General features: G+C 32.9%; 1 protein-coding gene across 2 annotated transcripts in view; it reads left to right on the top strand.

Moving 5' to 3' along the window:
* Positions 1-17,508, top strand: part of LOC117110603 (GRIP1-associated protein 1-like) — a 29,240-nt gene that overhangs the window by 7,905 nt on the left and 3,827 nt on the right. Inside the window, exons 10-32 of one of the 2 annotated variants that reach the window (XM_033253365.1) lie at positions 561-659; positions 1,277-1,378; positions 2,647-2,693; positions 3,137-3,179; positions 4,008-4,078; positions 4,702-4,749; positions 4,999-5,030; positions 5,127-5,174; positions 5,521-5,566; positions 6,206-6,259; positions 6,884-6,949; positions 7,518-7,610; positions 9,003-9,041; positions 9,490-9,681; positions 10,759-10,863; positions 11,337-11,369; positions 11,740-11,781; positions 11,953-12,066; positions 12,593-12,670; positions 13,729-13,824; positions 14,860-14,916; positions 15,548-15,763; positions 16,622-16,726. In XM_033253365.1, the coding sequence (XP_033109256.1) occupies positions 561-659; positions 1,277-1,378; positions 2,647-2,693; positions 3,137-3,179; positions 4,008-4,078; positions 4,702-4,749; positions 4,999-5,030; positions 5,127-5,174; positions 5,521-5,566; positions 6,206-6,259; positions 6,884-6,949; positions 7,518-7,610; positions 9,003-9,041; positions 9,490-9,681; positions 10,759-10,863; positions 11,337-11,369; positions 11,740-11,781; positions 11,953-12,066; positions 12,593-12,670; positions 13,729-13,824; positions 14,860-14,916; positions 15,548-15,763; positions 16,622-16,726 (1,826 nt within the window). The remainder of the gene's footprint in view (positions 1-560; positions 660-1,276; positions 1,379-2,646; positions 2,694-3,136; positions 3,180-4,007; positions 4,079-4,701; positions 4,750-4,998; positions 5,031-5,126; positions 5,175-5,520; positions 5,567-6,205; positions 6,260-6,883; positions 6,950-7,517; positions 7,611-9,002; positions 9,042-9,489; positions 9,682-10,758; positions 10,864-11,336; positions 11,370-11,739; positions 11,782-11,952; positions 12,067-12,592; positions 12,671-13,728; positions 13,825-14,859; positions 14,917-15,547; positions 15,764-16,621; positions 16,727-17,508) is intronic. The other variant, XM_033253369.1, reaches the window with a different exon arrangement.

Below are 17,508 nucleotides of genomic sequence, written 5' to 3' on the forward strand. Positions count from 1 at the left end.
ATGTAATATTACGATACAGTATCACAAGAAAAGGGTTGTTCATAATTATCAACATTTTCGCAATTGTACAAACAGTGAACTCTCTTTCGGTACTTCCACCCTCCCCTCTGAAAGTGTACATAAAAAAAATGTTGATAATAGCAACACCATTCTCCGATTTTTTTTGTGAAGTCAACTTAAGTACTGTACTTGGTTATAAAAAAAATCTATATTATATTCATAGTTGCATTATAATTGGTCATGAAAGTTTATTATTTTAAATATTGCATGTTATTTTGAATCAATATTTTCATGCATATGTAAAAGTGTACAAATTTTTCTACGCCTTCCCCGCTAGCAAACTGTTTGTACACTTGTGAAAGTGTTGAAAATTTGTAAATGACCCCGATTGAAATACAACAAAAACGTGGATATTTTAATAATCATTACTTGTTTTTATGTTGCATGCAACGCTAAGGTTTTCAGTTTACAATATTAAGTAATGTTATATTTTTTACAAGAAAAGAAAAACTATTAAATACATGTTGAATTTTAAGTGATTTTCATTTGTTTTTTAACAGAAATTGATAAACTCTTTGAAGCTGAGCTTAACACTTTCCTTGATGACTTGAAATTATCATTAGTGACTGATGACTTCTCTGAAGATGTAATTCCTAAAGGTATTCAAACAATTTTGATTTTCTTGAAGGGAAGATATTGATTTTTGTAGTGTTTTGTGTTATTTTGCTGTTGTTATTCTATATCATGGATCCCCTTAAGTCTCTCAGTAATCAGGACAGTCTCCAGCAAATAGGCCATCCAAAATCGAAGCCAGTGGGCGTGGCACTGAGCCGATGGGCGGGCCACTCCCATCTTTGGGAATCCCCACCGAATATTGGTACAAAAACAACGTACATTAAATCAATGAATGTTGTCTTTATCAAATGTAAATATGATTTAGCTTTAGTTTAATGTAACATTCGATAGATTTGAAGAATACAAAGAATTTTCTAAAGGTAGGCCAGGCCCAATTAGGCTAGGCGGAGCTGCTTAGGCCAAGCCAGCCGCCCCCCCCCCTAAATCCGCCCCTGAATATAGTAGAGGCAGTAGAGAAAAAATATCTATTAATCAATCAGCTTAGTGTTTCTAGAGCTCCTCATCAAAGCTAGTAAAAAAACGAACAAACAAAACTTCAACAGCATTGATATTTTCTTATGTGTTTTTTGTTTTGTTTTGAATGTTATTATTTTACCTGTTTCTTTTTTAACCAATCATCTTATTTTGTTGTCCTTTTCAGATCCTATTGTGATGTTTAGTGAACATTGTAAAACAGTCAAATCCAGGATGACCTCTACACTCATCAGAAACTTGGATTCATTGCTAACATTAGTAGATAAAGGTAAAGTGAAATTACAGTCATTGGTTCATGGTAGTGATTATAGTATACAAATATTAACTGCTCATGAGGGGAATGTTGATGAGGTGACATGGAGACCGTTGGGCCAGCCCTCGGGAAGATAGGCTATGGTCTCCACATCATTGAGGGGCAATAGATTTCACCATTCCCTGAATCTAGAGCAGTCAATATTTGCTTTATATATCTCTTACATGGATTCTACGAGGCCTAAAAGAGTACTTTACTTCCTAGCCTAGAGGCCTACTACTAGGCGATCAGAGAGTGTTGCTCATTTCCTCAATTTTAACAGCACCCATCGTCTTGCAGTATTTGTAGAATATTAACAAGACATATTTAATTTGTCTCTTGTTGCTTTTGCTATCGGCTTCATCAAGAAGTAATGCTAAGCCTAGGCTCCTTCTTCATCTGAACCGACCAGCCTCCATATTTGATTATCATCTACTCGCTGATCTGTGGCATGGTGAAGGGCCAATCTCTTTCATTGTAGAAGTCGCAGTCCCCTTTACTGTCGGCGCGATGTTAAGGCGACAGGGCAAAAAAGTACTGTTTTTCAGGGGAATAGTACTTTTTCATGGAATAGTCCTTTCTATTGCCCTTTCCTTAACCAATCAGATGCCTAGAATCCATGTATGAGATATATAATAGTTAATATTGTAATATACTTGGTATTGAATATGCCCAAATGAAGCTATTCAAAGTGCCTGATACAAATATTACATAGATTTGTGATTTTTATAATATTTATTATTACAATATTATTTGTGTTAGGTACAAATAATATTACATATGACCATAGATCTGTGATTTGTAATATCACTTGACACACATGATATTACAAATCACAAATCTATGATCATTGATCATGTTTAAGGCCGGGCATTATCTATGTCATACAAAGGTCGTAAGACGAATCCAATTCCACTACCTGTGAGCGCTACACTACACGACACCATCTGCTGATTGTCAGTGGCAGGGGCATTAAAAACGATCCATTGCACACTCATCATGCCGTTGCGTTCTCCATGCATTCGCGTTGATTGATGACCATCGAGCGCCGCACCTGCCCGGCTTAATAGTTGACACTTTGTTTAAATAAAATTCAGCTAAAATACCATCGTGAATCAATTTTGATCATTTATTTTGAAAATTATTTTTGTTAATTATTATAATCATTGTGTTGTTGGAATTGGTACTTTATATGTTATATTTATGTAATTAATTACTATGTTTTGTTTTTTTTAATTCTGTAGATGATACAGCTCGAAGCAGGACTGGATCTGTTATAGAAGAAGATACTGTAAGTGTATGAATATGTATACAAAATGGTAATGAGAAAAGTATATAACATTATAGTGAAAATATGAATATGGTAATTAGGGGTATATTAGTTCTAGTTTTCGTAAGTCATGTATATGTTAATGTATGTTAATTAGAGATATATCGGTAGTAGTTTCCGTGTCAGTTGTTGCAAACAGTTATCATGAATATGTTAATATATGGTAATCAAAAGTGAAACATTTTGGAGAAGAAAATATTCAAATGAAGGATGAGTATAAATTAAATATTAACTGAAGGTACAAAACAACAATATAATGTTTTGAGTCCATAATTATTCATCCTTCCATGCCTGTTGAAAATATAATCATCCTGAGCTATTCAACCTATGATTGGTTGTGATGTTGTGCATTACTTTATCATGTCAGCCAATGCCTCCTGACATCTGTTTTGTCTTTTAATCAGGAGACTGGCTTGAAAGTTGAAACACAAAAGAAAAAAATAACAGGTAAGATTAATTATACACTTAAATCCCTACCTTAGTAACAAATTGTAATTAGAGTATTATTATTATTATTGTTTTCCAATAATTGATATATCTTAGAATATCAATTAAATTAAATAATTAGTTATTTATTGAGCATGTAACACATGGGTATGGCTTTGGGCCTCCAATAAAAAGATTGTGTACTTAAGTTGGAGGCCGGATATCAGTATCCTGAGACTAAGCACGTTATCTTACTTTGAATTCCAGTGTTTCACAGATTAGTAGCTGCAATATTGTGTTCCATAATGCGTTTCATCCATTGATAGTTATAATGTGAAGCCTTGAAATTGGCATTTCAAACTATGAGGAAGGGGTTTCTCATAATGGACTATTCCACTAAGCCCCACCCCTTGGATACCCCTTGGATACTGTTGCTAAGGTGTCACAAGACGACAGTCTTAGAACATACGTGAACATGCGTGTTTGTGGGACAACACGTGTCCTTGTTATACATGTGCGTATTCCAGGCACTGTTCTGATTGGTCAGTTGTCAAGTTTGATTGACATTCTGGAAAGGTCAGTTCCGGTCATTTGCCGGTCCTTGTCCTGGGGTAAATCACATTATCAGCTTTTTTCTCTCTTTTTAACGCAAACATTCTAGTAGTATATGTTGAATGCATTGGCCAATGCTTAACCTTTACGCATGACTAGTAATACTCTTCCAGAGACAGAGGTGGTACGTTGTGTAGATTTGTCGTTGCCAATGAACAGCGTATTAACGAATGGGATTTGCTTTAACTTCGCTTTATACAGAATTGTTGAAATTTACAGTGTTTTGTGTTCTTTCAGAGTTACAACTAAAATTAGATACAGAAGCAGAAGAAAATAGATTACTCAAGGAACAACTGCAAAAATTACAGGTGAAATAAATAATAAAATTTATTTATTTCTCATTTCAACAAATAATCACCTCTTGCTATCTCACATGCAGATCCTCTCAAAGATGGAAAAAATACTGATTTTTCTATATTTTAATCTTCTGTACATTAAATGTTAGTGAATATATAAGGCACAATTAAAATTTAGGTTTTTAACTTGGCTATTCTAAATTAAGTTACAAAATATAAAATCCACATACTTAATTTAATAATTTATTTGTAAAAATCAGTGAGTTCTGTTTACTTGAATCGTTCTCATTGTAATTTATTTATAGTCAATAGATTAAATTTGTCTTATTAATTCATTATTTTATAATATTATCTATGATTATTATGTATTATTAGCCCATTACCTAGAGTGACATTAAATGTCAAATTTTAGCCTTGTTTTGGGCAAACAAAAAACAAGCCATATTTACATTTTCAAATTATTAATTAATTTATTGTTCTGTTTGCAAAGCCATGGAGTTTTTGTTTCAGCTTCCCAACTTATTTTTTTTTTAATATACTGTGTTTAAATACCTCTACTATGTTGTTTTGTATTTTGAACAGGTGAAATATCTTGAATTCCTAACTAACTCTATTAATATCATTTTGTGCTACAGAATTCACACAAATCAGAATCAACAAGTAAATCAGATGAGGTTGCTAAGGTACGTACACACCTTGTTTAAAGCCCTGCCCATCAAATTTTCTGTTGTATGCCCATATATAGTCAAAATGCATCATTTCAAATGTTTTAAGGTTATGTTTTTTTTCGTGTGGATGTACCAATAGTGGTAAATCTTTAGACTCATAGGTTTGCATATTTTTTAAATTTCAAGAAAAGCTTTCAATATTGTTAAATTTTCTTGTCAGTGAAATTGAAACTAATTTACTTATCAGTATTGTTCTTTCAACAGTTGTCTGAGAAAGTAAAGAAAAAACAAGAAAGGTAAGGAAAACTTGTCTGTGTAAATTTTTAAGTTTTGATTTTCTATGATTCCCATATATTTTAATATTGGTATAACTGTCAATTTTTATTTCCTAGTATTGTTCAACTTCAAAATGAAAAAGAAGATTTATATAATGACATGAGGTAAATATTATGTTTTTGTTTTCAATTAATATAAGGTGCATGATGTGAAGAAGTAAATAACTTAAAGGGGTTATTTATTATAATTCAATAATATTAATAATAATGTGTAGGTTTTTTCCAGTGATACTGCTTCAACAAAAATGAAAGTTTTTTTTCTTTATTATGTAAAGCCACTACAAAGAAAAATTATATAGTTCCTAAATATTATATTATATTGTTGAACATACTGTACTTTTTTAGAGTTGTTTATTATGATCATCTTTATTATTTCATTATTTTCTTGTAATATGTATTATCGCAACCAAGATTAATTGTATAATCCCTGAATTATTATATTTTTATGCAGAAAAAAATTAGAAGATTTACAAAATTCCAAAGAGAAAGATGTCACAGTGAGTTATATTATTATGTTAGTAAAAAATTGAATTAGCCCCATTTATAATTGTAATAATAATAATATTAATATTTAAAGTGGTCGTATAGAGTATTGGTTCTTAAATCAGTCACTTATGGAACATTTAATTTATTTCGTAAGCACGTACCTGGATGAAATAATATATGTCTAGTTTTACTTTTTAAAATTTGAGTTCGATGAATGTTTATTTGTTATAAGCACTGCCTGGGATGGACAATTCCATTATTTCTTAGGTATGTTTCTTCATCCACATAAATATCTCACTCATGAACATGACGCATGTTGACGCTTAGAGCGTAGAGTTGTGTTCACAGCATGATTTGAACCCACGACATTCTGATTTAAAATGTGAACCACAACTGCTGTGCCATTATCCTCAATCAGTAATCAAGTCTATTTTTAATGAATTGTTGATTTCAGTCTATTGGCCTTTGATTGCATAAAGAGCAATAATATTTTGAATTGTGTTTTTCACTGCCTGAAGGTGTGTTCACACTTATCAAATTTTATGTGACAAACTTGAGTGATGATGATGTCACATTTTTTTTCACATAGAATTTGATAGTGTGGACAAAACTTAACTGTTGACAATTCTGTATTCATAATTTTTTTGAAGGATTTGATGGAGCAGAAGGGTAGAATACAGAGCCAACTTGCCAAGTCAGATAAGGTACCCAACACATTTGTTTATGTCATTGTAAATCATGGTCACTATTGCCATTTTCCTTTTAATATTGTTATAAAAACAATGTTTTTAATTCATATTTTGTATTATTTGCCTTTATTTACAAACGAAAATATTTTAAAACATATGATTAAAGTTTTCTCTCATAATTATGACAAGATTTTTTATAATTTATATATTTATTTATATATATTAATAAATATATTATGGTCAATGGTTGTGCACTTATATAGCACATATAAGATTTGTCTCTACATGCTTTCCAGGCAAACAGAAAAGAATAATACCAGAATATAGGGTTGAAAGAGAAAATAAGCGGTAGAAGAAAACTACAAAAATAAAGAAAAGTGAAAAAATTAAAGCAAAAAAAACAGGAGAATGGAGGAAAATTTGGAGATTGTCAATTAAGAACGAATTCAGACGGCGCTGAAAGATCATCAAATTAGGATATTATAAATACATTGAATCGTATCATGCTGAAATACTCCATTCATTCATCCTATGCTGTTCAAAATTAAAGATTCTGAGTTCTTTGTCTTGTGATTGGCTATAATGGTTACATATTACAACACTTTATTTACATATATCCACCCGTTAATTCTGTTACAGACGCTGACTGAATACCAAGCAAAAATCCAAGTTTTGGAAAACACTGTCGCCACGTTAAACGATCAGGTAAGTATTTGGAAGCTTACAATATTTATTTGTCTACATTATAATCTTGAACCTTCACCTCTCTGTACTGACCAATCACTTGACTCCCTCCACCTGATGCTATGAGATTAAAAGGTTCATCCCATGCTAAATGAAAGGGGTCAATGACCTCATAAACTGTGGCTCTTTTTAGCTATTATAGAAACAAATAGTGTGAATGTTAACAGATTATATCTTATATCAATAATTGCATGAAAATTTATTATGTAGATTAAAATCAGTAGTTTATTATCATGTACCTTAATTCTATTGTTTTAGAAACAAATATATCACTAAAAACATATTGCTAAACAAATATATCGCTTGTTAGATAATCCTTCAGATTTTAAAGTTCTGTTCACTATTATATTTTCTTTAACAAAAAAACTGTTGTATTCCCATATATAGTCATGATGCGCCTATATATGGTCATATTATGTCATCAACCATATTTAGAAGTTGTTAAATGCATGCATTTGCATATGCTAATTAGTTATATGCTTTACTGCTTTACTTAACACCTTGTATCATTTGCATATATGCTAATTAGGTAGTTGCACAGGGGTCACTCAGCGTGGGTAGGATGGAGCAACTTCAAAGTGAAAACAACAATCTTGTAGCAGAATTGCAATCCAGCCAACAGGTACTCAAGATATGACAGATGTTAACCTATTTAAATTTGTTCTTTGAATTGTTTTATGTAAATCTGATATATGTATGGTCCTTGTTGGACAAATCCCTGTTTTTCAGCAGGAGGGCCTAAATCGACATGGCTCTACAGAGTATGATATATTATATAAGTATATATTAGCTCAGCCGGCTAATTTGGTGGCAGCCACTGTGTGTGCGCTGAACAGTGGAGATCCCTTGGTTCCCGGTTCAATTCCCATCGCTGCTCTCCTTGTGTGGAGGTCTGAAATGCAAATTTCAAAAGCGGACCGTCTTTCAGATGAGACATTTAAACAGTTGGTCCTTTGTGCAAAATGGTTCATGTGCACAGTAAAGGACGCAGTACACTTTTTGGAATAGAGTAGGGGAGTGTCTACTGGTGTACTGCCCTCAACATCAGAAGCTGCAGAAGGAGACATGGATCAGTTTTCTCAGACCTACTAAGATTTACGAAAAAGAAATCTTAAATTGATAACTCACCAGATTAATAGTCTATACATTGAATAGAAAAAGTATTATTTATGTATTAATGTATATTAGTGAATACATATAATATTAGTGAATGAAAATATCCCTATCAAAGGCTAATAACTAACCACTAACTAGCTAATTAATTTATTCTTTCTTTAACACTTTTGGCATTGAATATATTCTTCTACTAACATATAATTTAACTGTAAGGCATATATATGAATATAAGATATACTGAATTAGTCACCAATAGTGGCGTATCTAGGGGAGGGCATGGGGGATATTACTCGCGCTCCCCCCACCTGGTCGCCCCCAAAAAATCACGGTCAAGTAGTTAAAAATCACCTAAAATCACCATATTTTGCAAATTAGCGCCCCTCAACTGAACATCGAGCCCACCCACTTCACCTTAACTGAAGATAACAATAAGTAAACACACATTCAAATGTGCAAAGTTTCACAACGCTGGTGACCATAATCATAATCATATTATTATGATCATCATCATTATGATGTAATCATGATGTCGATGAGATAAGAATAAAAATAATAATGGAATTCAAGTTGACTTGGGGGAAGAGTTAACTTGGGGGCAAGTTGACATGGGGCGAGTTGACTTGGGAACAAGTTGACTTGGGCATGAGCTGACATGGGTCCGAGTATACTTGGGGGCAAGTTGACTTGGGACCATTTTGACTGGGGCCAAGTTGACTTGAGGCTGACTTGACTTGTTTCCTAATGATGAAATTAGTATGGTATCCGCCTACGCAATACACTTACGGCAAATTTTCCCTCGAGCCTTGGATATGCCACATGTGCAAGTCCTCCCTCCTCTCTCTTGACAGAATTCCTGCTTGTGCAGCCATATTTCATGTGAATTTTTTTTTTATCTTAGCTTCAAAATTCATCACAAGAGGAAGTAAATAAATTAAAGGCAAGTTTAAATGTTTATATAATAATTGCTCATATAGTATTTAATTTTTATAATTATATAATTATTTATTTAATTACGATTAATAATAATGATGATAATTATTCTTGTATATAAATTCTGTGTCTACTGCCCCCACGAAGGCTGTAGACACTTATTTATATTGTCTCACTTGTAAATTGTGAGAATATAAATCCAGTTTGTGAGTTCAAAGTTCAAAAGAGGAATTATGGGATGTTATTTCATCATAAGCTAACACTGGAAATTAACAGTCTTTCAAATTGTAAATCGAGTCTCCACATAGAAAGTACCCAAAAAAATATCTATGTACAGTAAAGCTGTAAATATATGCTCTTCCTAGGAGCCTATTTATTTTTGTGATTGTTATTACCATTAATACACTCATATATAAATTATTTTTTATGTATTTTAACACATTTTCTTCTTGTAGGCAATAAATGGTTCCTTAAAAAATCAACTAGAGACTCAACAAGAAAATAACAGTAAGATTACCACAGAGAAAGAAGAGCTACAGGGTCAAATGTCAGAGGTTTTAGGTACAAATTCCAGACTCAGTGAGGAGATTAAAGGAATTCAGAATGATAGGGACAACCTACACAAAGACTTGCAAGAGTCTAATAAGGTATGAGTATGCCCATATATAGTCAATGATGTGCTATATATGGTCATGATGTGATGTCATCATGACCAGATTTTAGAGATGCCACATGTTTTTGTCAAATAACATTTGATGGTCTGGACAAGGCTTAAAGCTTTGTCCAAAAACTTGTATGCCCATATATAGTCATGATGTGCCCATATATAGTCATAATGTGCCTATATATGGTCATGATTTGATGTCATCATCACAATATTTAGGCATGTCACTTGATTTTGCTAAACCAAATGTGCTAGTCTGAATGGGGCTTTAGACCTAATAAGCCAGCTAACAAACCCAGTCAAGAATTAATTCAGTCAACATCTAGAAAATTTATCAAGTCTGTAGACTTGGTAGGCCTATCTCAAAGCAAACAAAAACTTTATATTCTTTTTTCAAGAACTTAATGACTCAGGTCCTTTAACCAACAAAATTAGTAAACATTAATACTGGAGTGATGTTTGCTAAATAAATATGTTAAGTGAGGTATTGTTTTACTTGAAATAGAAATATTGTTAGAAGACATTAGATTTTCACCAATCATCAAACGTATAGAATTAGGTCCAACTAGCCTGACTTGCATGCATGCAATGAAACGAAAAACACACTAGTACCACGAGGTAGTGACCGCCCTCTTGTACAGTAATTTGAATACAGCTCAAAATTCAAACAGTCATTTTCTACACACAGCATGTGCTCGATACGAACAACTTGTACATTGTCGTACTTTTCGAGATAGAATTCCGTTTCAAGAGAACCTGACAGGCTTCTTGCCATTCTGTACTCTTTGCTACCATATTTTTGATGTCCTATGTCCTTTCTGCCCTATAATGTTTTCATTTTAAGATGTATTGTGTTTGTTGCTTTTGAATTATTTGTGTTATGAATTCTGTGTCAGCGGATATTAATTATTTTAAAATAATAAAATATTAATGTATTTTCTAAGAGATAGGCCTATTGAAACAAAAAAATAGCGATACAATCTAATGTGATTTCAAATTTCATTTATATATATAATTTCTTTTTTTGTTTAAATACGAGTTTTTATGTTTTCATTTACAGATTGCCGAAAAAAGGAAGAGCATGTTAGATGACTTAGCAATTCAAATGCAGACAATTAAACAACAAAACACTAAAGAAATTGAAGCTTTAACTATAAAGTACAAGGTAATACATTTTTCATTTTCCTAATTGGAAAACAGATATGCATAATTAAGACTCTACATCAGTTTTGTTAAGTAATCCTCCAGTGGTGTACCTAAGAGATATGAAATGAGGGGGCTGATGGGAATGCAAAGGTAGAGGAAGGGGGTGCTAGTTCGGAACAGAAGGTGATATGACGTAATTTTGGCTTTTGACATTTTAGATTTGCGGGAAGGGGGGACTGGATGGCACAAGCCTTATTGGGGATTGTGTGCAGCCCCACGCACCCACAAAATAGGTGCTGCAACCATCATCCAAAGGATCTCGGCTTTAAATCCAGAAAAAGCAACAATGACAACAGTTTTTTTGTCAATTTTGCCGAAAAAATACATAAATGTAGAAATTTCACCATGTCAAATTTAATTTATAGTTTATCTTACATTTAAAAAGATTTAAAATTTTACAGGCAGGATGATTTTTATTTATAATAATTTCAGGATGAATTTGATGACCTCACAAAGACACATGAGGTAGGTTGCCTTCCTAACTTCCATATTTTGTGAAGAAATTTAACCTTTCAAAAGCTTACACTTCTATTTTATGAATGTTTATTTATATAATTTATATTACATTGAATCCATTATTTTGTGATCATATTTTATAATGTGATAAGAATCTTCATTGAATTTACTATCTGACCTAATATTTTTCATTTACTGTTTTTTATTTACAAATATATTGTTTATTTACATCTACATTTTTCTTGTTCTCATGAAAGTGACAACCTTTTCATGCTTGACTTGTTTTTCCATACAATATAACCAAGTCTGTTGTAACTGCAGTATGTATTTATTTTATGTTTTTTTGTTAAGTTCAATTGTTCATTTCTTTTGTTTTTAGGAAGAAATGAATAAATTGCAAGAACAGCTAACACAGGAACAGGTACATATACTCGCTAAGTGTTGTTTCATGATCTGATGTCATAATATTTTGTGGGCTCTCTTCAAAATGAGGAAATGGTTTTATATTTTAGGGTGCCCAATCCCTCTCCTCCTGTTTAATTATTAATAAAGAAAAAATTTAAGGATTGTTGTTTTTTGATTGTTTTTATAGGAAAGAAGAGCGGCACTTGAGCCACTGAGAGATGAAGTTACTAAACTCAATGAAGAAGTTCAATCATTAACAAGCTCTAAGGGATGGTTTGAAAGAAGGCTTCAAGAAACTGAGGTAGTTTCATTTTCATGAAAATTATTGGACAGTTAGAGGTTCCCCCAGTTTTTTATATAATTTTTTAGACTCGTTTGAAAGAAGGCTGTAAGAAACTGTGGTCCATCCATTTTCATGAAAATTATTTACCAATTAGATGTTCCTCCAATTTTTTATATAATTTTTAAGAGATTTCAAAACACTCTTTTCTGTTACCTCCCTCCCCACAACAGAGTACAAAATATTTTTATTATTTTTGGTATTAACCTTTTTTCATTTTCATAAAACAGTACACACAACATTGACTACAACCCCATATGCTTTGTACATTTGTGAAAACTACGGAAAATAGATGACCCCTATTTTTTATTAATATTAATGATAATAAGAACAACAACACCAACAACTTGACTGGAACAGGATAATTCTTTCCAATGTAATGTCCTTTATTCTAATAGGATAAAAAAAATTTACATTATGATTGTATTTATAGATGGAAGAATGTGTGTGTATAATAGTTATTGATCTTATTTTTTGACAATTTTAGGAAGAGTTGAAGAAGGTAATTGAGTCACATGAGCAAGAAATTGTTGATTTGAACAAAAAGATGGAAGACCAAGATATTGTAAGCAATCATGTTTTCCCTTTTTTACATAATATTTATAAATAGTAAAGATAAGTATAAGTTCAGTAGCATCTCCGAATTACTTACCCCTCTGTCCGAGCACAGTTCGTAATTAAGAAAATTTGTAATTCAGCGAGTTAAAATTGTCTAGCATCTCAGGGCGTTGAGGGTAGGCCTAGGCCAGTGCTACAAAGTACAGGGCTAGGTAAGCCTAAGCCTTGTCATGGGAGCCAAATTTTGTCACGAAAAATGACTATTATTTTACTGTTTTCTGCTACAAAATAATACTTTACAGTTAGCCAAAACCTGTGATCACAGTGAAGTATTCATTTGAAGTGATTTCCAAATGAAAACATGACCATATAATGGCAAAAGCGAGTGTTATTTTTCTCTTCATAAAAATTGATACGAATAGCGCCCCCAATGAACAAAAAGTGAGATTTACTGAACAGTATGCCTGAACAAGCATGCACAGCTCAAATGTAATATACCTCGGTTGAATACGATCTATATTTCTTGCTTTAAACTTAGTTTTATGTCACTATAATGGCTTAAATGTTTCTTTCTTAGCTGATATAACATTTTATATTATTTTTGAAGACCTTTAAATACAATTTAGTGTTTTGTTGTTGAAAACGATCATTCATAATGACATCATCGTCGCGAATTGAGCTCGTAAAAATTGAATGTTCCTAATTGGGAGGTTCGTAATTGGGAGACGTTAATGTAATGAGAAAATTATTTTAGGCATTTAGACACTGATCTCTGGAAGAGTAGTTTGTTTGTAAAAAGATTAAATCTTTTCTTTTTTCCAGTAATGCAAAATATATGCAGTTGGACTTGCCTAAGTCAACTGCAAACTGGCATTGACAAATTGTTTAAAGTACTTAAAATTTGACTTACAAATTGTTAATTAATGGAATGGATGGAAACAATGTGTTAAAATAGGATCGACTTGGAAATTATTCAAGATAGGCAAAGTCGACTTAAGCAAGTGTAACTGTATTATACTTATTTATATAATACTATGCTAACACTTACATTGTTTATTATAATAGGAGTTCAAGGAAGAATTGAACAAAGAAAAAATAGTTTTGCAAGAATCTGAAGAAAAATGTGGAGAGATACAGAAGAAAATAGAGGAATTAAAACAGGTATCAACAATGTGAATATTATGTAATATATCTAATTAGTGCTGTTCAATATTTAGGACTTTGTTAAGCCTATGTATTAAATACACAAAGAATCAATATTAAGCTTGGTTTCCATACAATCGCTATACTGTCGCTACATCAATCGCTAGTGGAAAAGCTGCCCGAACACAATTGGAAAGGCACTCCGATGCGTCTGCAACACAATCGACAAGACTGAACCAGATTCAGCCTTCCCGGCGGCCGTCGCCGATAGGGTGTAGCAATTGTATGGAAACCATGCTTTATAAAGAACAGTATTAGTAGCTGTAGTTATTGAGGAACAAGCTTCTTCAGTTTGAAAAGTATCTAGAAAAATACTTTAAATGAGTAATGATAAATGTAACGGGATATAGTTTAACCTGAGGTAATGTTGAAACATGATAAGCAATGAAGAACATCGACCAAAAATGAACAGTCACGCTATATAATTTCTATGACCTTGACCTTGTCAGTTGACATTTTCCCAAAGGTTAATCATCTTATTCTTGGATTATTAGGGAGCTTTCGATTTGTGCGATGCGACGCTAGAACGAAATCACTCATGCGTGACCATCCTACCTGGCGTCCTACGTTCTCTGCATACTTAGATTTGGCCAAATTGTGTTACAGAATCTACTTGACGAGGTGACCTTAACGTTCTTGTATGCACAGATGACTTTTAGTGACGTCATTGCGTTCTACGTCCTACTGTCGTAGTGAAATCAAAGCTTCCTATTATGTACGATTCCACTCAATTCTTTGATGATCCATTCCTTAGTTTTTGTGTAATCTTGCTAAAGACAGACAAACAAAAGACAGGGGTGAATACATAACCTTATGGGCAGAGGTAAAGTTGGTGTGATTAATTAAAGCATGCATGGAAATGACTTTAGGCAGCAGAGACAAATTGATAATACTATGTGGTCTTGATGGAGCTTTGGGTGGAAGAAGCTAATGATACATGGTGGTTCTTCTCAAAATGATGATAAATTTCCTTTTTTTTTGTTGTTATTTTAGCATGCCATTGACAGCATTGAGGAAAGAAAGATCAGCGAAAAAAAGGGCATTGCAACGGTAAGGTCATTATTATCATTTGTTTTTAGTAATTGTTTTTATTGTTTTTGTAATAATAGTATATGCAGGATACTACAGAACTTCTTATAGAAATAAAAATTAGTAGTTGTAGTCATTGTTACCTACAGAGAGTAGCTTAGCTCAATCGACTAAACTGGTGGTAGCCACAGTGTTTGCGCTGAACCATGGAGATTTCTTGGTTGCCGGTTCAATTCCCATCGTTCTTGTATTTTAGCTGGAGGGCTGAAATGCAAGTTACGATAGTGCACCATGTTTCGAATGAGACGTTTAAGCCGTTGGTCCCATGTGCATTATGGCCCATGTGCACGTTAAAGAATGCAGTGCACTTTTCGGAAAACAGTAGGGATTGTCTCTCGGTGTACTGCCCAACCACCACCAGAAGGACCCCACTGGAAATAAGTCTTCTTCAGACTTTTGTGCATTATCCTTGGTGTTTATACCAAAATACATCCAATCTAAAATCCAACCATCAATCCTGAAAATTGTGATGTCACTATACTATATACTATGCAAATGACGGAGAAAACATTCAATAACGCAATGATTTATATTGTATATTATACAGTTATGTTCATGCATATATTACATGTAGTGTGATTATCTTCACCAGGTTAAAGATTTAAAACGTCAGTTGAAAATGGAGAGGAAGCGCGCAGAGAAGCTGCAAGAGAGGTTGCAGCAGGTTCTTGCAGATGCCTCACCCTCCCGTCTAGGCTTGGATGACCTCTTGCAAATCCCGGATTATGAGAGTCGACAGAAGTTTGACAACAGTAGCGTGTCATCATGGAGTCAGAGTGGCGCTGGAACAAGCTTTGATGCTACTCAGGTGCAGAATGCAATTTAGTCATTCAAACATTTACTGTACATAGAGTAGTTTCCTTGGGTATACGCCCACAGTATGCCTTTTACAAATATTTTTAGGAAAAAAAATCTAAATCTAATATTGGCTTTGAATAAGGCATACAATGCTAATAAATTGCCATTTGATTGAAAAGGAGATTCCTCAGGTGTAAGCCCATCCCCAAAAATTGGTTAAATTTTGTGGTCAAGAGGGAGTGGGGGGTAGCCTTATTCCAGAGGAACTACGGTAATAATAATAAGACAAAAAACAATTGTTGTTTCCCGAGTATGACCAACCCAAAATCTTTAAAACGTTTTTTTTTTCTTTTTTTTTTTAATCTTGTTTATTTCCAAGGAGTCTTGGAGTTATTTGAGTAGAGTTTCTTTTCAAAAATCTTGTTTATTTCCAAGGAGAGGAGTCTTGGATTTAATTTGGTATTTTAATCAACAATTTTAGCCCTGTGTTTACCAAATTTTTAGCCAAAATTCATGGGGAGAAGGTTAACCAAGCACCCTATGATTGTGCCAAGGCTATTGGTAAGAAAGACATGAAAATCCTGCCTGACCAACCCTGTTTTTAAATTTTTACTTTTGTACAACACAACATTTTTTTTTTGGCCACTTTAGGATCAGTAATTAATACTTCCTCTTCCATTCTAGTACAGACCACCTGTCGGTTTATTTTCGTACTGTGGTGGTGTGCGAAGTAGGTGAAGTTTTAGAATCCCAGACTTTTATTTTATTTACTGATTGGGATGAGATTTGGTTCCACTGAGAACCCTCTATATGACCAGAGAAAACAAACTCCATGTTTTCTAATCACATGATCTATGTTTCTGTTTAGTCACCTGATGTTTCAGTTGTAGCAGGTTCACTGAGTGATGAAACTACAGAATTGATTGCTAGGATTACAGAGTTACAACAATGTAACTGGACACTTGAGGAAAAGGTACTTTTTACCTATAGAGTGCTCTCTTCTATTCAGTAACTTTTAACATACTGTCAGTAATTTCCTGCAAATATCCATTCATAAATAATAATAATAATAATAATAATAATAATAATAATGGTTTACTTATAGAGCACATATAGGTCTCACCACGAAATGAGACGCATCGTTGGTGAAATCATATTGAGATATTCACAAAAATAGGTCAAAGGCAACATTTTTACAAAATTTTGATTTTAATGTTTTTGAATAACTTGATACTTATATTTTATGATTGTGTATTTTTCAAGTGAATTTTCTTACTAAAACAGTATTTATCTTCGCATATTCTGTAATTCTAGTCCTATTATTTGTACAGGTTAGTTTATCTTTGAGGCCGATTTTCTCAAAACCTGGTTCTCATACACCTGAACTTTAAATGCTAACATCTCTGGATCTATTTATCCTTGGGAAGCCATTTAAAGACCAAATTAAAGCTTACAATGTGATCTACCAAAATGTAATATTAACTCATTTTTTGACTTTCTAACGATGAGACTCATTTTGTAGTGAGACCTCACATATTATGGAGACCTCATAAACATATTATAGAGAATGAAGTGTACAGAAGAAAAAAGTACCAAAAGGGCAATTCCACGGTAACTTCTGGACACTTTGACACAAAATTTTAGACTTTATGTGCATACAATATATATAATTTATTCAACAATCAACAAATCACAGTTACACATTGTACTTGCTACTGCTACCTACATTTCTATTGAAAAAAAACATTAAAAATC

Source organism: Anneissia japonica, unplaced genomic scaffold (genome assembly GCF_011630105.1).
Source record: "Anneissia japonica isolate Jap-2015-1 unplaced genomic scaffold, ASM1163010v1 scaffold1511_len2985839_cov193, whole genome shotgun sequence".
NCBI classification, from domain to species: Eukaryota; Metazoa; Echinodermata; class Crinoidea; order Comatulida; family Comatulidae; genus Anneissia; species Anneissia japonica.